This window comes from Canis aureus, chromosome 20 (assembly GCF_053574225.1).
Source record: "Canis aureus isolate CA01 chromosome 20, VMU_Caureus_v.1.0, whole genome shotgun sequence".
In the NCBI taxonomy this organism is placed as follows: domain Eukaryota; kingdom Metazoa; phylum Chordata; class Mammalia; order Carnivora; family Canidae; genus Canis; species Canis aureus.
In genome coordinates this window covers 44649688-44671817 of record NC_135630.1, presented here as the reverse complement: position 1 = coordinate 44671817, position 22130 = coordinate 44649688, and the positions used below count along the sequence as shown (strand labels likewise).

Genomic DNA, 22130 nt, shown 5'->3' with positions numbered 1-22130 from the left:
GCAGAGGGAGAAGCAGGCTCCTTGTAGAGAGCCTGGTGTGGGACTCGATCCTGGGTCTCCAGGATCATGCCCTGGTCCCAGAGGCAGGCAGTCAACCACAGAGCCACCCAGGCTTCCCTGTTTTCATTTTGTGGGCTTATAGTTCAATATCTCACAGTTTTCCTTTCTCCTCATTAGATTCTAACTGGTTGCCTACCTTTCTTACCCTGCCTTAGTACTTACATCTTTGACCTGGCTCACACCACTGCCTTTTCCCTAGCATAACCATCTTCAAGTCCCCTGTCTTCTGTCCTCAAAGGCTCAAACATCCTTAACCCAAACCAGATTTGTATTTTAAACACTCACACTTGCATTAAAAATATGTAGGGTAGGGATCCCTGGGTGGCGCAGCGGTTTGGCGCCTGCCTTTGGCCCAGGGCGCGATCCTGGAGACCCGGGATCGAATCCCACATCGGGCTCCCGGTGCATGGAGCCTGCTTCTCCCTCTGCCTGTGTCTCTGCCTCTCTCTCTCTCTGTGACTATCATAAATAAATTAAAAAATTAAAAAAAAAAATATGTAGGGTGGTTGCTGGTCTGCTGCAAAAAATATAGTGTATAGTTGGGAAGGAAAGCTCTTTAGCACAACCATGATGTTTAAAAATATGCTCTCAAAATTAAAAAATAAACCTTCTTCTTTTATTAAATCCCAACATTGTATAAAACATTTGTTCTGTTGTGGGCTAAGGAGGGTGATAAATTATCTTATGCAACCTTGTTGTCTAGTTGAAAAAATGGTAACAGCAAAATAAAGTTGACCATAGAAGCTCTAAATTTTTCTTACCCAAAATCTCTTGTTTTTGCATATGTGAATATACCGGTTTCTTGACACTAACATGTGTTAAATTAGAATATTTATTTATATGTATTTTAGAATTCAAACCACTCTGTAAACATTATATAATTAGTCTACATAATAGCCTAATAATAAGGACAAGATGGTAACCACATTGTTATGGACAGAAACATATAAATATCTCTGTCATGGCTTACATCACATAGTGCTATTTATTAGGCATTTGTCTTTATTATTTCAACTCAGTAATCATAACTCATTCAGTAGTAATAATTAACATGTATTGAGTGACTATTCCATGCAGCCACTGTGCTGAGCCCTTAAAACACATAATTTTATTTAACCTTCATAGCTACACCAAGAAGCAAATACCATTACCATGCCCCACTAAAACTCAAAAAGGTTAAATATTCTGCCTAAGTTCATATAACCAAAGGCATGGCTGGGACTGAACCTGAGCCTTTCTTTTCCGCAGTCTGCCTTCATAACCTTGCCAGACTGTACCAGATGCATTAGAGTTAGCACCCTGTGGGCCTTCAGTTCTTTGTGGAATGAGTAGAACATTGAAACACCTCAATTTGACTCAGTCAGTGTTTATGTGATGTATATTTTGTATAGGTCATTTAAAGATCATTCATTATATAAACATTTATTAACGTTATATTAAAGCTGCAATTATTTTGAGAGAGAGAGCACAAGCAGTAGGGAGAGGCAGAAGGGGAAGCAGACTCCCCACTGAACAGAGAGCCTTATGTGGGACTTGATCCTAGCACCCTGGGGTCATGGCCTGGGCCGAAGGCAGACATTTAACCAACTGAGCCACCCAGCGCCCTTAAAACCACAATTAGAGGGACGCCTGGGTGGCTCAGCGGTTGAGCGCCTTTCTTCGGCCCAGAGCATGATCCTGGAGTCACAGGATCGAATCCCACATCGGGCTCCCTGCATGAAGCCTGCTTCTCTCTCTGCCTCTCTCTCTGTGTCTCTCATGAATAAATAAATAAAATCTTTTTTTAAAAAAATACACACAATTAGATGCCACTTCATACCTACTAGGATGTCTAAAATTTTCAAAAGACAACATGCATTGGCAAAGATAGAATGAAATTGGAACATTCATACATTGCTGGTAGGAATGTAAAATGGTACAGCCATTTTGAAAAACAGTCTGACAGTTCCTTAAAACGTTAAACGTAGAATTACCATATGAACCAGCAGATTCACTTTCAAGAATTCAAAATATATGTCCACATAAAAACTTGTGCATGAATGTCACAGTCCAAATGTCCGTCATTTGATGATTGGATAAACCAAATGTGGTATGTTCACATGACAATATTATTTAGCCATAAAAAGGAACAGAGTTCTGATATATGCTACAACCTAGAGGAATCCTGAAAACCTTATGCTAACTTTAAGAAGCCAGACACAAAAGCCTACATAGTGTTTCATTCCATTTATATGAATTGGCCAAAATAGGCAAATCCATAGAGAAATAGAGTAGATTAGTGGCTGTAAGAGACTTAGAGGGAGAGATGGGGAGTGACTGCTTAACTGGTATCTTTTTGAAGGCTATGAGAATGTTTTATAATGCATGTCAAAATTAAATCTTTAAAAAGTTTTTTTTTTAATTAAGACTATATGCTAGGTGCAAAGCTAAAGAAAACAGGTAACATTCCTTTTTTTAAAAAAGATTTTATTTATTTATTCGTAAGAGACACTCAGAAAGAGGCAGAGGCACAGACAGGCGGAGAAGCAGGGAGCCTGATGTGGGACTCAATCCCAGGACTCCAGGATCATGTCCTGGGCTGAAGGCAGGTACTAAACCGCTGAGCCACCCAGGCGTCCCAAATTAAATCATTTTAATGAGATATAATACATGCCAAAATAGAAATATATAAACCAGGCTCTGGGATCACAGGCTAGAATAATAAACTATATGTGCATGCGAAAGTGTCCCTTTGGAAACACCTGAGCTGGATTATGAAGGATGAGTTCAAAGGGAGTGAGTCCTAGTTCAGCTAGCCCTGGGTAAGGAACACCAAAAGCATGCCCCAAAGCATAGTGATAAGAACAATTATCATTTGTTCTGGGAATGGGAATTCCATGTGAATGTATGAGCATAGAGTTTATAAGCCATGGTTCAAATGGGAAGAACCCCAAAACTTTGGCCTCGAACAGATGGAGAGGAGCCCACACATGTAATGCCAAGAAGTTGGATTTATCTTGGAAATGGCATATTCATATCAGAGGCTTTTAAGCAGATGAAGGACATGATCAGATTTCTGTTTTCAAAAGATGATCCTAATAGCAATACAGGAAATGAATGAGAGGGAGAAGGGACAGGTTCTTGGAGGCAGTGGTATCTGGGGAAGGGGTTATGTCTGCCGTCCCTCCCATCTCATTTTCATCTATGGTAAAGAGATACTCTGTCTCCACTCCATTTTAGGGCTTTCTGCCCTATCCCTCAGAGATGATTTCTCAGAGCCTGAGAACTTGACTGGGCCACAGTTGAAGGCTAATGAGTTACTGAGCTCCCCACAGGCATGCCTTTCCCACACTTGTGTCTCCACTGAAAGCACAGCAAGAGCACCTGCGCTGGTGGCCCTGCACTCTAGATTTGGGCTGAGACATAGGAACTCCCATTATGGCCTTGGGTTTTAGCGGGTTTCTGTAATACACATTTTACCAAAATTTTACTTTTTTATTACACACATACAGGTCTATTAATAAAGTCAGTTCGTTATTATTCTTAGAGCTATTATTCTTTAGAAGGCTGCTTTGTCAGGGATTCCCAGATGGAATTTGGGGCACTTAACACCACCCTGAACTCCTAACAGTAGTAGTGGTCATGGGAACAGAAAAACTGCAGACATTGCAGAGGTAGGATCAATATAGCAGAGCCTCCGAGGAATTCAGCCTAATAGCAGCCTTTGCAGGAGGAGGAGAGGGGAGATGCCATAACCAGAGGCTTGTGAGTAGGTGACGTTCCACTCACATTCTTCCCAGTCATACTCTAGTGAACCTTTGTGTTATACGCTGTTTTGCTGTACGTTCTAATTGTCCTTATTAACAGAAATGGCTCTTCCCAGAGACATTTGCTTGCACTGCTTTTGATATCATCTTTAAAAATAAATAATAATGTTTTCCTTTTTGCCACCATGTTTTTTTTTTAAAACCAGGGTTGTTTTATTTTGTTTGCTTTATTTTATTTATGCCCACAGAGAAAAGCATATGGTGCCCAAGAGAGGATTATTCAAAATTTCATTTAACTACATGAGAATGGACCTTTTTACAAAATCTGAAAAAGTCTCCTTTTCGGAGAACTGAAATTCATTTTTTTAGTTAGATATTTAAGATCATACTTTTGTCATTCTCTACCCTCTGGCTTGTTTACAAATGTTGAGAAAGTCTCTTTAGTTCCAGTTCCGATCATCATTCGTCCGCCGTTCAGGACCAGTCAGCCACTGGTATATCACAGCGGTTTTGTTAATTCTTTAAAGAGCAGGAGACAGATGACATGAGGCAGTAATGATTCCTACCAGAGCTGCCCTTTGATCAAAGTCTATGAGAGCCGACATCGGGGCTCTTGGTGGTGGCGTGTGCCGCGCTAGAATAGCACCAGGCTTTGAAGTGCTTTCTTATTTTTTATGAGTTTTACGAGATTTCCTTTTCCTCCCCTTCAGTTCTAATAACTGACTTTTAATCCTATCATCACGGCCAAGAAATTTGTCTCTAAAGAGCAGTAGTTTACCAGGGTGCAAAACAGAGCAACTATATTAGCCCCCTAAACCTTTCAGATAAAAACATACATTTTGCCACCTTAAGCATTTTGTAATGGTTTTGCCCCCGCACTGCTCACTGGAAGCAATATTTTTTCTTTTGTTTTTCAAAAGCAATATCGAACAAAAGTCAGGAACGCAATAACTGGGTGTCTATATAATCGAAGAGAGGAATATCTTCTATTTTCCACATCTTTTGACATGGGCATGTTGACTTACAGTTGACTTAAAGATATTTTTCCCGAAGTCGTGTGATAAAAATTACTATAAGCTTAGATCACTCCTCCTACTTACAAACACCTACATTTAAGCTCTTTATCACATATTAAAAGGGTCACTTAATATAGTTCTTTCTTTACAAGGACAGTCATGATGAGTTAGGATATTTGTCAATAATTAGCTAGTAAATTTCTTCTAAACGCAAGAATGTAATCATAAAAGACTTAAAACTTTTTAACTTTATTGTGCTATTTAAGTATAGAGCTTTCCTAGGCCATAAAAAATAGTTTGCCTTCCTGTGTTCCTGCTTATCTTTACCACTGAGAAATGCTGATAACATTAATACGGTCAGTAGTTTTCCAAATACAAACCTGCCAGAGCAGTATGGGTGCTAAGTATTTAACTATCAGTGTGGCTGTAAAAACTTGAAGATTCTGGTCTATTCTGGTAAGACCAATAAAGCTTGCTCCCACAGGAAGTCTGGTTATTAATCAACCTCATATTTTTAGAAAACATGTTTATTTAGGGAGCATTTTGTTTACAATTATTTCTTCCTGCCTTTTTTTCAGATGCTTGAATCAGTGGATCCCTATTCACTTTATAAAAGATTAATTTTAAAAGGACCAAAGAAAAGAAATTAGAAGCATCTTAACAGATACAGAAGTTTTGCATTCACGTTTAGTGTCTGCGTCTATAAATCTCATTAATGGTCACTTCCTTCTTTCATTGATCAGACTTGTCCCCAGAACCTGCTGGAGCTCCATAAGGAGCTGATGGTGATATGTCCCTGTCTCAAAACATCAAGGATAGTGTGTTTTGTTTTGAGCTGACCTGCATGATATTCCAGCTGTGAGTCCTGCCAGCACAGCAGTGTCTGCTCCAACTCCCAGCCCTCGTGATTCCTGCACTGTCTTCTGCTCACCTCATCAGCAGTTTCCTTCTCTCTGGCCCTGTGGGCGCTCCCATGTCATTTGCTCTCTCATGAGGAGCTGTTCAGAGATCAGTTACCGTGACAGACAGATGAGCTAAGTGAGCATGTTTCATGCCTGCACAAAAGTGACTCTGTTTTAGAATCACTCAGTTTTTAAAAATTATTATTTGAGAGCAGCCAGAGGGATTCTCATTAATTATTTAATTCTTTGTTTCTCCTTACAAAGAGTGAATTCACTACCGCTATGTACACTCACATAGGAACTTTCAATCTGTCTTTACTTATAGACAGTTAAGGAAAGAAATGGAGCTCTTCAAACCACAGGTGCATGTTCAGATATTTTGTTCTAGTCCAATGGCTCCTAACTTTGTTGGATCCTGAATCCTTCTGAGACCATGAAGTGCTCTCCAGGGATGTCTGGTTGACTCAGTGGTTGAGCGTCTGCCTTTGGCTCTGGTCATGGTCCTGGGGTCCTCGGATGGAGTCCCGCATTGAGCTCCCTGCAAGGAGCTTGCTTCTCCCTCTGCCTCTGCCTCTGCCTCTCTCTGTGTGTCTCTCATGAATAAATAAATTTAAAATTAAATTTTAAAAAGTTGCCTCCAAAATGTACATACAATACAGACAACACTTTATATTCCACTTCAGAGGCTTCCTAGGCTAATGGGAGGCCACCCTAGGTCTTGTGAAAAGTCCATGAGTCCCACATTAAGAACTCCTATTCAGTAAACCTGCAGCCCTTCTCTGTTCCCATCCAACATATGTGAGTATCATTAAAGTGTGTCACATTTTCTTACATGTGTTTCTATCACTCCTAGCTGCCAACTATCAAAGAAACCTCATGAACCACATTCTTGCCTGATTGCTCAGAGGCTACACTCAGAAAACATGAACTGTTAACATAGATCAGGCTTGTAATTGATTATCCTAGAGGAAGCCTTTATTTCCATAGGGCCTTACAGCTTCTCGCAGCCCCATGGCGACAAGCTAACTTGAAGGTTCACTACCCATAACCATATTCATCATTGTCCAGCGTAGCCATCATGGCATTAACTAAAGTCATTGCTGCTAATTAATCTTGCCCTTTCCTTTTTCTAAAATTATACTCTAAGTGGATCCTTTGGTTCCCAAAATTATGTAAAATGATTCCCTTTACACCCACACACTCCTTTTCTGGGTTTTATGCACTTAAGTCTCAATTTATTACCCAAGCAGCTGAGATTTCAAAGTAACACGTATAATGATTACTCCTGTGTATGGTAAGTTAGCCCTCCTAGCGGCAGAGGTGGCCGTCAATTCCTGATTACTGTCAGCCACTGTAACCTTGACTGTGACTTGCCTCTGGCACATTGTGAGAATTTCTCAAATGTTAATTTCCAAAATTAGTCATTACTTAAATAGTAAAAGAAGTTCTTTTAAAAAACAGCTTAATTAAATGTCTTAATTAAAGAGAAGAACTGTAAAGACTGCTATTTTAAGGCCCTGAGAATTCTTTTTTCTGAAAGATTTCTCAGGTTTTTGTTTTGTATTATTAGGAGGGTTGCTTTTTTATAAACAGATCTCTAACTGTTTTGTTTGGTTTGGTGGGAAGATGGAGAAATTAAAATGTTTTTACAGAAAGAAATTCCTTACAAGGTAGAAGGGGACAGAAGATTCTGATACTACCTAAACATTATTCATGTAAATGACAGTGGCCTGTTATATATTTTATTCATTTTATTTTTTGTGTTTCTTATTTCCTATTTTTTATATTCCTATTTTTTATTATTTATATTTCCTATTTTTTTTATGTAACTGTTTTATTTGCTTCTCTTAAATATATTTCAAGGGCACCTGGCTGGTGCAGTCATTGGAGCATGCGACTCTTGGTCTCAGGTTTGGGAGTTCAAGCCCCATGTCAGGTGTAGAAATTACTTAAAAATAAAATCTTAAAAAAAAATGTATTTCAAAATGTATCTAGGAAGAGAGGCAGTTGAGAGAGCAGGGCAAGGCAGTAATTTGAAAACAAGCATATTAACTGCAAGAATCCTTAATTAATGATAGAATCCTTAGCACCCTTTTCCTAATCAGCTCCTGGATTACTGGTAGCCAGCACTGTACCCTACAGGCAAAAGACTGAAGGACTCCTTTCTGGAGAGCCAAACTGGACCAAGAGAGCATTAGGGAGACTGACAGGGTTTCCCTGACAGTCATGGTGACCATAGTGAAGTCCCTCACATGGAACTTGCCATAGCATTTTATCCTTAATGCTTATTAGTAAGACTGATTCTTAAATATGAATGGACGGTAAAGGTCACCAGGCCTAGAGGAAAGCCTCTCACTTGAAAAGCAGAGACCAAAACAAGCGTGTAAGCCAAGAAAGGGATCAGAAGAACCAGAGACAGTGGAATGAGCTGAAGAAAACTTTAAAAGGAAACATCAAAACTATTATCAATGTCCATAGAGAAGTGAAAGAAAATACTGTGCCCATGAAACAAGATCAAGGAGAGGAAATCATGCAAGGGAAAGCTCGTAGGAACTGAACCTGTCATATCAGGAGATAGTAAGTCACCAAGGATGGGAAGGAAGGTAATGAGGAAATCACAAAGAAAGAACAGAGGAGTACCTGAATGGCTCAGTGGTTGAGTGTCTGCCTTTGGCTCAGGTCATTATCCTAGGGTCCTGGGATCAAGTACCGCATTGGGCTCCCTGCAGGGAGTCTGCTTCTCCCTCTGCCTACATCTGTGCCTCTCTCTCTGTGTGTCCCTCATGAATAAATAAATAAAATCCTTTAAAAAAACAAAAAAGAAAGAAAGAACAAAGAACAATGGGAAAATGTGAGGAAAGCCGAAGAAAATCAAATGATTAATCCAGAAGTTTTTTGCCCAATTGGAACTCCAGAAAAAGAAGACAGAGAAAAGAGAGGAAGAAAACGTAATATAAGAAAATTTTCCAAAACTCAAGGACATGGGATTTTCTGATTGAAAATACCCACGGAGCACCTGATATCATGAGCAGGAGAACCAAAACACACACACACACACACACTAAAGCTACCACTCTCCTGACTTTTCTCCCTTTCTTACTCTTCTTTCTTGTGTTTCTATCCTCTGTATCTCTTCTTCATTACACCCTTTTTTTTTTCAAAGATTTTATTTATTTATTCATGAGAGACACAGAGAGAGAGGCAGAGACACAGGCAGAGGGAGAAGCAGGCTCCATGCAGGGAGCCCGATGTGGGACTTGATCCCCGGGCTCCAGGATCAGGCCCTGGGCTGAAGACAGGCGCTAAACCGCTGAGCCACCCAGGGATCCCCCTTCATTCCAACTTTAATGATCTTTCTGTGCTTTCTGTCCTTGGCTTTAACCTTATCTCACATCCTTCTCCCTTCATGTACCATGATATCAAGTCCTATGTCTTTAACCACCTCTCTATGTTCATGGCTCACAGATATGTGAATGTAGTTGTTTCTTTCTCTTGAACTCCAGATTTACTTCCTGGAACTCTCCACCCTGGTACCCATCAGTCCTCACACGTGCCTGAAAGTGAACTTCTTTCCTTATCTCTTCTCTTTCTGTCTTTTTATGAGCCTAGTTGTTTCCTATATTCCCAATTACAGGAAAATATCATCCCTAAATTGTTACAAGTCAGAAATGTAGGAGTTTGAGAATCACTCTGGGCCCCTCCATCTTCCACACATCTTGAGGTCAATCAGAATGTTCTGTTAGATCTTCATGATGATAAGGCCCATTTGTCCCACATTTCCAGGCAATCCTCCTATTCTTTCATTCACATGTATACAGGAACAAGCAAGGTCATTGCCTGTTTGGGGAGAAATCTGTAGCATGAAAAAGGGGAACAAAAATAAGCTGATAGAAAATTTAATGCTAAAGATAATGTTTTAAAAACTCAAATTAGTAGCCTCACATTTAAGATGATATTGCAAATATAAATAAAAATAGACTACTGCAAAAAAAGGAACAGGGAATGAGAAGGAAATTTCAGATGTTAAAAATATGGCTGTCAAAATAAAATAATTCTGTAGTAGGGTTGCAAGATAAATTAGAGAAAAACTCTAAAGAATTTAAGGGTAGGGACTCCTGGGTGGCTCAGTGATTGAGCATTTGCCTTTGGCTCAAGGAGTGATCCCAGGGTGCTGGGATCGAGTCCCACATCTGGCTCCTTGCAGGGAGCCTGCTTCTCTCTCTCTCTCTCTCATGAATAAATAAGTAAAATCTTTTAAAAAAAAAAAAAGAATTTGAGGGTAAAAAAGACAAAAGGAAGACAGGACAATAAAAGATAAGACATTATGTCTAGTTCCACCATTCTGCTAACAATAATTCCAAAAAAGAGAAAATAAAGGGGAAGAAGCTATCAAAGAATAGTGAAAATTGCCAAGAGCTAAAGCTGATCAGTACCATTCAAAATTAAGGTATCCTGGTCCTGGGTGCTGAAGGTAGATGAATATAAATGACACAGATGCAGAAATACAGATTATTGTGAAATTTTAGAGCATCAGGGTAAAAGAGAAGGTCCTGAAAGACTCTAAAACAAAGGAAAAGTTTGCAACCTATGAAGGAACATGATCAGCATCATTGGGTGTTGGAAGGAGAGCAACGTCTTTAAGGACTTGAAAAGAATTGCATGCCCAAGGAAGCTACTAATGAAGAGTTAGGAATGAAATCCATTCATTCTCAGACATTGCAAGGACTCAGGTCATGCTTTAACGAGAAATAGCTGATGGAATTTGTTCATGTTTGCTGAACATTTGCTAATATTTTCAAAATCCTACAAGACCTCTTTGTCATCCTATTGATAGGAAAAGAACATTTTTATTTATGTTTTAAAAAGATTTTATTTATTTATTCATGAGAGACACAGAGAGAGAGAGGCAGAGACACAGGCAGACGGAGAAGCAGGCTCCATGCAGGGAGCCCGACCTGGGACTTGATCCCGGGTCCCCAGGATCAGGTCCTGGGCTGAAGGCAGTGCTAAACCGCTGAGCCACCCGGCTGCCCAGCATAGAACATTTTTTTTAAATGTTTGTCTTTTTTGCTTTGTTACCTTTTTTAAACACCAAACTTGCTTAGTCTGCTAATCTCTCTGCTTTTCTTCATGCTTTTCTTAGAATTTCCCTTGTGCCTTGTTTTTAAAACGTGTCTCGTGGTTAATAATTTCATTCTTTATATTTTTATCTAAATTTTGTCACTTCTACAACTAATTAGATAATTTTTGTAGAACATGAGGCGGTATAAAAGCCACATAAAATGAAAGTTGTACATGGTGGGGGGCTTTTCTGCTCTATGTTTTATTTTACTAATATGGGAACAGCCTAAATCTTCCTGCTTTCCTCCCTTCCTTTTTTTTTTTTTAGTTTAAAAATATGTGATTATATTTGTAAATAGATAATCATAAAACTTGCCATTTTACCTACTTTTAAGTATACAATTCAGTGGTAATGCCACTTAATCTCACATTCACAGTTGTTGTGCAGTTGTCACCACTATTTTCAAAACTTTTTCATCACCTCAGAGACTGTCTGTGACCATTTAGCAGTAACTACCCATCACCCTTTCCCTCAGCATCTGGTAACCACTTATCCTTCTGTCTCATGGATTTTGCTATATCTTGCTTTCTTATGCAGCACTGCTAAGAGGTGCAGATAAGATGTATTATGTAAAATATTTCTTTATAGCATATGTATTTTGCTAACATTATCTGTAGTGTCTGTCAGTGTTATCTATTGCTGCTGTCTTCAAACAACAATCACATTATTTCTTATGGTTTCTGTGGGTGAGGAATTCAACCAGGGTGTAATGGAAATGGTGTGTCTCTGCTCTATGATGACTGGGGCCTTTGATGGAAGACCCCAAGTCTGAGATCTGGAAACATCTCAAGGCCCATTCACTCGCATGTCTGGCAATTGATGCTGTCTGTAGCCTAGAACCTACCTCGAGTTGTCAACTTGAACATCCACACATGGTTTCTCCATGTGACCTAGGCTTCCCCACAACATGGTGGCTAGGCTCCAAAGGCAAGCAACCTGAGACATAAACAGAAAGATTCAGAGTTCCAGGAACCAAGTGGAAGCCATATAACCTTCAACTGCCTAGCCTCAGAAGTCACACAGTGTTACTCTTACTGTGTTCTATTGATTGAGAGAGTTACAAAGGTCTACCCAGGTTCAAGGGAGAGGAACACAGACCCCACCTCTAAATGTAGGCATGTCAGTGTCACATTGTGAGAAGAGCTTATCAAATAGGATAAGAACTGGTATGGCCATCTTGGGAAAGGCAGTGTGTGTCCACTCTGGTACCCCTAACAGGATTCTCTAAAATTGACTCCTTTACTTCCTTCACTGCTAGCTTATCAGTTGTGGAGATATGTATCCTACCTCTCTAATAAGGAGGTTGAGATTTACACATAGAAAAGAAGATGAGAAGCATGAAATAATGATGGAGCTTTTCTTAGAAAAGGGAAATACATTTCTCAAAAGGAAGGCAATTATTAAGATGTGTCTGTTAAAGAAGCAGTTCTAATTAATAGCTTAATGCTATTTGAAAAAAAAGCTCCCTAGTCAAGGAAACATTTTAATATGAAAAACACTTTATAAACACTGTATTTATAGTTTGGGCATGAAAACATTTTTGCAGGTTCTTGATTGACTTGACATATTTAAATACACAATTTTCCTTTCCCTGACATACCTCTAGACCAGGTAGTTGATGAAGTATAATTTTATTACATAAATTCTGTAGCTGCATTACCAAACATCATCTCTAAAGCTTTAGTGTCATCATCTAAAATATAGGAAGAATTCTAGTACCTGTCTCATTTCACAGAACTGGCATGAGGATTAAATGAGTTAATATATGTAAAGCGCTTGGCACATTGTAAGTGCTTAAAAAAAGTTAGACACAGGAAGTATATAGATGTGTTAATGATATTCTGCATATATGTATATATGAAGAATCATAGCATAATTGAATTCATTTCCAACAAGGTATTCAAAAGATAAAGGAATATGATTACTGAAAATAGTTGGTTAATCTGTTTCATTGAGGAAGAACATATTAGATTGCTTCTTAATTTGATGACTGTTTGTTTTTCCTAGTTTGAAAAAGAAAAACAGCATGATATTCGATCATTCTTTATACCAAAACCTAAGAAAAAACAGTTGGTGACCTCCTGTGATGAATCAGGGATATTCCAGGAGAAACATACTGTCGTGCCAGCAAACCCTGGAAAATTGGCCACAGGACATACTATTGATCATGAAAGCAGTTTTGAACCGGAAGCTAAAAGACTGAAGTCTGTTACCACCAGTGACCACCGCAGTGCCCCTGAGAAGAAACCGTCCTGGCCCAGGCACACTTCGTCTCTCGCCCAGGCAACCAACCCACCCCTTTCTGGAAAGGGCTGGCAGTGTAGTCTCTGCACCTATGTCAATAGCTCAGTGTTACCTTATTGTGAAATGTGTGAGAATCCTCAAGGCAGAGCTGGTGAGTACATGGAGTGTGGCCCTGGAGGGGGCTAGCAGTGTTGTCTTCACATAATCTGTGGTTTTAGAGGCAACCGTGGTTATCACAGGTTAGTGTGACTCCAGCTTTTAATCTAGAGTAAGAACTTTATATAGTGAAGACTGAATTTATCCCCTGGTGGAATGTGGAAAGCTCCCAGTTCTGTCAAGAATGTATATGCCTGAGCGTCTGTGACATGGCATTAATTTGGCACAAATGGACATTTCTCATTAATGCCAGCAGGATGTGAATTCAGTGGGCAGGAATAGAAGCTCTGTTGCTATGGCAGCAAATATGCCTTATAGTCATAGACCTGCTGTTTTCTTTCTCCTGTAGATAATACTTGTTTTTAAAGAAATTCTAGATTATTTTTGTTTAAATAGTAAAATAATCCAATGTAGCTTCTTTGCCTAGTAAAATATGCATTGTGTCCTGTTTCTTGCATGACAAATCATAAAAATTCCTCTATAAATCTTCTTTTAAGGACCAATTTGTTATCTGTTTTATAAGTTAATTATTTTCCAAAGCATGATATTTTAAAAGTAGAAATTGTAAACATACCTCAGAGTATGTTTTTATAGCATAATATTCCATTTTCTGATGTTTTGTTTTTTGAAAAGATTATCAATCCTGAGGTTGTCTTAGAAAATAGATCATTAGTATTTCTTTTGTTTCCAGTTTTAGAGACCATTTTCATGGCAACTCAAAATGCCAAGCAGACTGTTTTGGAAGCTGGGAGAAAGCATTTTATTTTATAAGTTGTAATAATTGTACGCATCTCCTTTTCCATCATATGTGAATTCTTTAGCTAAGTAACATTAACAAAGAGTCAGCTAAGATAAAGGCTCTGCCACTGCAGTTCCTTCCTGTCTTTCTTGTTCTCCTATGTCTTAGTTTTAATCTGAAAGAAAATGTAATCAGTAGCTGAGTCTTTCCTCTTTCATTTCTGGGTGTTCCTACAAAAATGACAAGTCTGCCATCTGGGCGGTTATATTTGTAACGTGGACACCTGTTGTCTGTGAACTAAATTGGAACCACAAGCTTATTCCATATAATATCTCTCAGAATTTGCATTATCTCATTCAATTTCCAACTACTCTAGGCCATAAAAATAAAGTATCTCATGACTACGAATAATGCCAGTTCACATTAAGTATAAGTTGAGTGATTTAGCAATGAAAATCATAGTTTAACAGGGTTTTATAGTTCTGATTTTTCTTTGTGATGCCAAGAGCAACAGCGAAAGTTTCTAGATCCATGATTTAGTAAGCAAACTCTCAAACATCCTAAAGAAAAGTAAAACTTCTTTTGTGACTATGAAAGTCTGATTAAACAGAAATACATATAAGTAACAGTGATAATACTGTATATAAAAGGTTATAATTCTTAGGTTTATATTACTGCACGTGGCATAATGATTTCCAGCCTTGATTTGGATGTACCCCCAAAAGGGCTGAAAAGCAGAATTAATTCTAATTCATCCAAAATTTTTAATCAGTGTTTGCAATGTAACACTTTGAGGAAACAGAATCCAAAAAACTAAAGGGGCAATATTAGGAAATTACAGTCCTATAAAGGTTGCTAATGCAGTCTCCAGGACATTCAGACAATTTGGTATAGTATATATTGAACACTAATATTTGTCAGTAGGGAGCACTTCTCTTGTGCTTTGTTGGGTTTTGTTTTGTTTTTGTTTTGTTTTGTTTCTTTAAGTACTCTCAATGGGACGCCTGGATGGCTCAGTGGTTGAGCATCTTTGGCTGGGGGTGTGATCCTGGGGTCTGGGATTGAGTCCCATATCAGGTTCCCTGCAGGAATCCTGCTTCTCCCTCTGCCTGTGTCTCTCATGAATAAATAAATAAAACCTTAAAAAAAAAAGTACTCTCTATGCCCAACATGGAGCTTGAACTCACAACCTTGAGATGTGGAGTCACATGCTCTACTGAGCCAGCCATGTGCCCCTCCTGTGCTTTGTCCTTACTTAACATCCACATAGCTTATACTTGCCATCTTACTGTTCACAGGCCCACACTTCGTCTCTCACTTGATTCGCGGCTTGTCCATATGCCTCTGCCTCTTCTGCACCTGCGTGTCTAACAGGTCCCTCGAGGTGAACATGCCCCAAGATGGAGTTGTTCATTCACCACCACCTCACCTAACACCTAAATCTTCTCTTCCCTCATCTCCCCTCCATAATGCTAGAAACCCAGGCAGCATCTTTGATTCTTCTCTCTCCTTCCACACTTGATTTGCCAAGTTCTGCCAGTATAACTTCCAGTCTATCTTGATTCTGGCCACGTCTACTTTATTGCTACCATCCTAATGAAAGTCACCTTTTTCTCTCCCAGACTTCAGTGGCCTCCCAGTGAGACTCCCTGTGGCCCTTCAGTGTAAGCAGCCTGAGGGAGCCTTAAAAAATTCAGAGGATCCCATTCTTTTGCCTAAAACTCTTAATGGCTTCTGTTTCATTTACAATACGGTTTAAGAATACAGGCCCTGGGGCCAGGCTTCCTAGATTCCCCAACAACCCTCCACTCACTTGCTCACTGCTCACTCGGATGGGACTCGACCCAGATCTTGGCCCTGCCAACCTTTGCTCTCTACCATCCCCTGATTACAAAACCTTGTTTTATTCTGTTTCATTTCTCTTTCTCTTTATTCATTGGCCTTTATCCTCTTTCTCTGATTTATTCATTTCCTTGTTGATTGTCTGTCTCTGACACTTAGAATAGAAACTCTAGGAAGCTGGGATTTGTTTGTCTCCTTCCTCACTGCCTGTCACTTCATTGTTTGCACATGGGGCATTTAGTGACTCCCAGAGAATGAACGAACATTATTGACTATTTCTTTTTTATAAGACCTAGCTGTGACTTTTTAAAAACTGGCCTCCAAGTAAATAATGATTTTATCTAAATTGGTACATAAATTGTTTGATTTTCATAATTCTGCAAATAGATAGCCTCAGCTCCACCCAGGATAAAAAGGCAAATAAGAAAGATGATCCGCAGAAAGACACCTCCAAAAACATTTGGAGTAGCTCTGACTGTGAAAAACAAGTCCTTGCATCCCCAGAACCGAACCCGTTGGCTGAGAGCAAGGAAGAAATATCAGAAATCAAGAGAGAAGATGGACTCACACCCCAGCCAAGTGATGGTAAGTCTGGTTTTCACTTCCAGGGTCCAGATACTAAGGATGAATGTAGATATATGATACTGTTCGTAGATTTGTGACTACTACCATGTTCCAGGTTTCTTGTATTCCCATTTATATTAAAAATACCAATCATTTAAAAGCACACACTTAAACACCAGATGGCTGGAAGAGCAGAGCTGTGGGCATTCAGACATGACTTAGAGCAGAACTGGCACTAGCTGCTCCTGCTGCGCCCAGGCCGGTTGCCCAGCCTTATCCGAGCCAGGCCATCCACGAGTGAGGGTGTGGTTCTGATATTTGGGAGGCTTTTTTGGACAAAACAGTAAGATTGACGTATTATTAACAGCTGCTTAACAAATTATTAATCATTTGCACATGAATTTCTTTTAAATGGCCACAATTAATTGACATATTTTAAATTTAGGGTTTAGGGGTTTTTTTAAGAAAACATTTTAAGGTACATAATTTCAAGACTATATGAATCATGACTACATTGGGAGCCAACCAGATGATTTGGATTTATTTACTCTTTGGTTGATGCCATTCATTTCTTCGAGCTGTGATAGTTGGTGCACACACCAGCCTTATGCCAGACATCACTATCTTTATGGGCTGGCTGGCCAGAGCTGGTGAGTAGTTTGGGGTTGTTTTCTTTGTTAATTGGTCAGTGACCATAGTAACCCACAGACTGTTGTTCTCATTATAACAACACCAAAACTGCTAAGATGGGACAGTTGAAGTTTTTCTCCTAAATCAGCTGCTATTAAACGCAGATATAATTCAGAGTCAGATCATTGCTCTAAAATGAAGTCTTCATTTAAGAATTTCTCAGCTCAAGGCATCCTCCTTTCCTACCCCCCACCCCAGCTGTTCTTCCCTCTAATGCCTCAGGGTCTTCTCAAAGAATGTCTTGTAATGGACCCTGTTTGAGGTGTGTTAATTTTAACAGTCTTTAGGTAGATGGTGTAGTCTCAGTTGAGGCATTCCTTTCATAACTCTGGTTTCCTTCCTCCTGCTTAGACAATCCCTCAAGTATTGATGAAGCTCTTGTTATAGAACAGCATGTGGCTCACTGGACTAAACATCAGGCCCAGAACAAACAACTGGAGTTTGTCATCAATGCTTAGGCCATGAGTCTTTTCATCTACGGCAAGGACATTCTGGCTTGTTAGTTGTAAATTGGTCCCTTGTTGAAGGCAGATGCTGGCTTTACTTACACATACTTTTCAAAAATCACTAGACCTTTTGAAATTCTGTTCTGCCAGTAAAATTTGCATTGGCCTCTTCTACTCCAGACAATGCCAGTGTTTCCCCCCATACCTGTCCGCTCTTCCTTTTGTGGACTTCTCAGGTCACTGGGCTGAGAATTCCATTTAAGCCATATGCTTCACCTCTCCCCACTAACATGGATTTTCATGAAAAACAAAAGAAGAATAACAGAGGAGACACACTATGTTATAATGTTTATTCTGTACACATAAGCTTTTTTAGAACTGGAGTGGAATGTGCTTTGCGAGGACTGTGGTTTTGTTCTAACTGGAGTTCTAAGGGTCTGGTAGGGTGGCTGTGTCTTCACAAGATGTGTCATCTCTAGTCTAAACCATTAAATTACACTTCATGGAAACAATAGAAAGAGAAATATGTTCCCTGATGTAGCTGCCAGCTACCAAGAATATCAGCTAATTTAGAATCAATCCTATAATTCTTTTTATCAAAGAATGACTTCTGATCCTTAAACATTAATGCATTAACCATAGTTCTTCAAAAAATCTGAAGACAGAGTGATTATACAATGCATTGTTTTATGTACATTAAGAAAGAAGGAAACTCTAAAACTTAAACTATGATTTAATACCTGAATGATACCCAGACCAGGTCATACCACCCTCTGTTGCTTTGATTATTTTTTTCATTTGTCCTGAGGGATTCGGCATTGTCTTCTACCCTCATCTACTGTGCTTCACATATGCTAGGCAACCCTTCTGCTTAGCTCTGGATCCAGATGTGAGAGAGCTTTATCTGGGATCTCCTTTCCTTAGGTCCATGAAGCACTTGGTCATTCCTTCACAAGAATATTAACAAATTTGGGTTATTCTCCCAACAATACATATTTACTTCTTTAATATCAAATTTATGCTCTCCTGCTTTATATGTAAAACTTTTGGTACACGTGGTAACTTTTTATTTCAATACCAAATCCTAGTGAAACATTTTGAAGACATTTTAGTGCAATTAAACTCAACTCATGTAGTAACAAATAATGTGTCTGCCTCAAGTGTGGTGTTGAAGTAACAACAATATTGTAGTTATGACTAAGCTCATGCATGCTCAGGCAATGACAACTACATCACCGACTGCCACCTGGCCAACAGTGATTGTAAAATGGCACGATTATTGGATGTAAGACATGCCAATTCAGACATGTTAAACCATGGAAAAAAACTGACATTTTTAAATTCATGAAATATGGGAATACTCCCAAGTTTGTAAAATGACCAGTGGTTTCATTAGAAAAATTAAAACATGATGACATTGTCAAGTAGAATGACAAATAATAGACTTCTAGATCTGAGGATCTAGAAGGTCACTGAAGAAAAAAATATATATAAATAAATAAGAAAGAAAGAAAGAAAGAAAGAGAGAGATAGAATGAAAGAAAAGGAAGGGAAGGGGAGGGGAGGGAAGGGAGGGAGGGAAGAAGGAAGGAAGGAAGGAAGGAAGGAAGGAAGGAAGGAAGGAAGGAAGGAAGGAAGGAAGGGAGAGAGAGAGAAAGAAAAAGAAAGAAAGAAAGAAAGAAAGAAAGAAAGAAAGAAAGAAAGAAAGAAAGAAAGAAAGAAAGAAAGAAAGAAAGAAAGAAAGAAAGAAAGAAAGAAAGAAAGAAAGAAAGAAAGAAAGAAAGAAAGAAAAGAAAGAAAGAATAAAAGTCATTTAGAAACTGTGGCAAGAGATTAAGGGTACAGGCTCTGTAGCCACATTACTGGTCTTAAGCCCTCTTGCTGGTGGTGTGCCCTTGGGCAAGTTAATGTGCCTTAGTTTTCTCCTCTGTAAAATGCACTACTTATTTCTGAGAGGTGTTAATAATATGTACTTAGAACAGTGCCTGGCACGTTGTTAAGTACTTGATAAGTGTTCACCATAATTATGATGTAGATCCACTGTGATAACCCTATCTCTCCAATATATATATTGGTGAGACTGAGAAGTGGTAAATAAAAGAAGATTATCCAAAAAAAAAGCTTGTCCACCTATTTCATTTTGTGAATGTGAAGCACGGGGTCATAGGGGATATGGTGTTAATGTGGTCTTTCACAGAGCTGCATTGCTGCTGATAACCAAAATGGTGCTCCTTCAACCTCAGCTTAAAACCACTAAAGCAGAAGTCCAGATTCTAGACTCCTTTTTTTAAAAAAATATTTTATTTATTTATTCATGAGAGAGAGGGGGGGGGGGCAGAGACACAGGCAGAAAGAGAAGCAGACTCCATGTAGGGAGCCCAATGTGAGACTCGATCCAGGGACTCCAGGATCACGCCCTGGGCCAAAGGCAGACACTAAACCACTGAAGCACCCAGGTGTCCCTCTAGATTCCTTTCAGGCTGATAACAGTGCTTGGTGGCAGGAAATTCTCCCTCACATGTCACTCATATCTTTTCAGCTAATTCTGAATTTGTTTCTCTCTACTGGGGTCATTTGCAGAAGTGCAAAAGCAACTGGTTTCCCTCTAAGCCAGTGTGGCCTTAGATGGCCTACCATGGTAGTTTTATTTCAAGTGCGACACATGTTCTTTGTCAAATATTTTGATATATTTTACATAGCTCTTTCATCATTCTAACCCATAGAAGATTAAAATAAGCTATTTTGGATAGAGGAGAGGTAAACCTTCAGGTTCTTTTTTTATCTTCTTTATTTTATTTTATTTTTTTTTATCTTCTTTATCAGAACAGTTGAAGAGTTCAGACAACTTGCCAGTGTATGATACCCTAATGTTCTGTGCAAGTCAGAATACTGACCGGATTCACCTTTATACTAAGGTAAGCATCATGCAGAGTCTATAGCTTGAAACATGCCAAAAAGAAAAAAAAAAAAAAAAAGACTTTTTTTTTCATGTTTCAGTGGAGATATTTAATTTTATTAATAGTGAGATAAGTATCTGGTTCTTTTTCTCCTTAAAGCTAATTCTAAAATTCCTTTCTTAAATCTAAAGACAGTGAGAGACAAGACAGCATAGTTATTAAAAGCACAGACTCCAGGGCCAAACTGCCTCAGTTCAAATCTATTACTAAGCGTGGAATCTTGAACAGATTACTTAACTGCTTGTGCTTCAGTTTCCTCAACTGGGAAGCATGGATAGGAGTTGTTGCAAGGGTAATAGCTAAATCCTGTAAATCACATAGCACTGTGCCTAGCCGTAAGGAACCCTCAGAGCTCCTAGGTGTGGCACACACACGCACACCATGTCTACACAATGGCATATTATGCAGCCATAAAAAAGAATGAGATCCTGCCATTTGCAACAACATAGATGGATGTAGAGAGAAAGTATGATCTTAAATGAAATAAGTGAGACAAGAAAAGACAAATATCACATGATTTCACTTATGTGTGGAATCTAAAAAAACAAAGCAAGTGAACAAACAAAGCAAAAGCAGACCCATAAATCAGAGAATGAACTGGTGGTTGCTAGAGGGGAGGAAATTGGAGGGGATGGGCAAAATGGGTGAAGGGAAGTAAGAGATACAGGCTTCCAGCTATGGGATAAATAGGTCACAGGGATGAAAGGCACAGCACAGGGAATATAGTCCGTGGTATTGTGATAGTGCTGTACAGGTGACAGATGGGAGCTACAGTTGTGTGAGCACAACATAACGTATAGACTTGTCAAATCACTATGTCCTACACCTGAAATTTATGTAACATTGTGTGTCAACTATACTTCCAAAAAAAATTAGCTCCTTCATGGATTATTTGTAGCAGCCGCAGCACCTTTGCAGAAGCCTGACTCTGCCCATCCGTGTCAAATAAATTCTAGGATGCTTTAAAAATATGATTGCTTGGACTCATGCCATAGTCTAGGTTAGTGGTGCTCAAACTTTTGTTCATGTAGGTTATATCTATTGATATTTACTGTATTTGAAGTTAAAATGGAAACACTTAAAAATATTTATTAGTTAAGGATAGTAGTAATAAACCCATTGTTGATATTCATGTCAATAACTTAATTTTATGAAACATATATAAAACAAGATAACATTTAGTGAGGAAAGTTATCAGTTCCTTTTTTTAAAGAGTTTTTTAAAAGTTGTTTATGAAAGAGAAAGAGAGAGAATGCAGGAAGGAGCAAAAGGACAGGGATAAGCAGGCTGTGCGCTCAATGGGAGCCCGACTCAGGCTGGACCCCAGGACCCTGGGATCATGAGTAAATCAAGAGTCAGTCACTTAACTGACTGAGTCACCCAGGCACCCCTACATTGTTTTACATTTTTAGCAGTTTCTCTAGAGTCTTAATAGAAGACATTAGGATTGTCATATCTGTCTGTCCCTGGGAAACAGCATTGTGCAGATACTTTTGCCTTTGTGCATCTCCTGAAGTGGTTTCATGGGCCCTGTGAGAATCTTTGGCCTAGGTAAAGTAGTGTGAGTTTTTGAGGAAAAACTTGCTGAGATTATGAATACTTATGTTTGATCTACAGTATCAAATTTCTAATCTTTATAAGTATAA

At 39.0% G+C, this 22130-nt stretch overlaps 1 protein-coding gene across 5 annotated transcripts in view; it reads left to right on the top strand.

The window, feature by feature from the left end:
• Positions 1-22130, top strand: part of ZRANB3 (zinc finger RANBP2-type containing 3) — a 300848-nt gene that overhangs the window by 262202 nt on the left and 16516 nt on the right. For 4 of the 5 annotated variants that reach the window (XM_077861515.1, XM_077861514.1, XM_077861518.1 and 1 more), the window contains 3 exons: positions 12854-13241; positions 16215-16412; positions 20351-20442. In XM_077861515.1, coding sequence (XP_077717641.1) covers positions 12854-13241; positions 16215-16412; positions 20351-20442 — 678 coding nt within the window. The remainder of the gene's footprint in view (positions 1-12853; positions 13242-16214; positions 16413-20350; positions 20443-22130) is intronic. The other variant, XM_077861516.1, reaches the window with a different exon arrangement.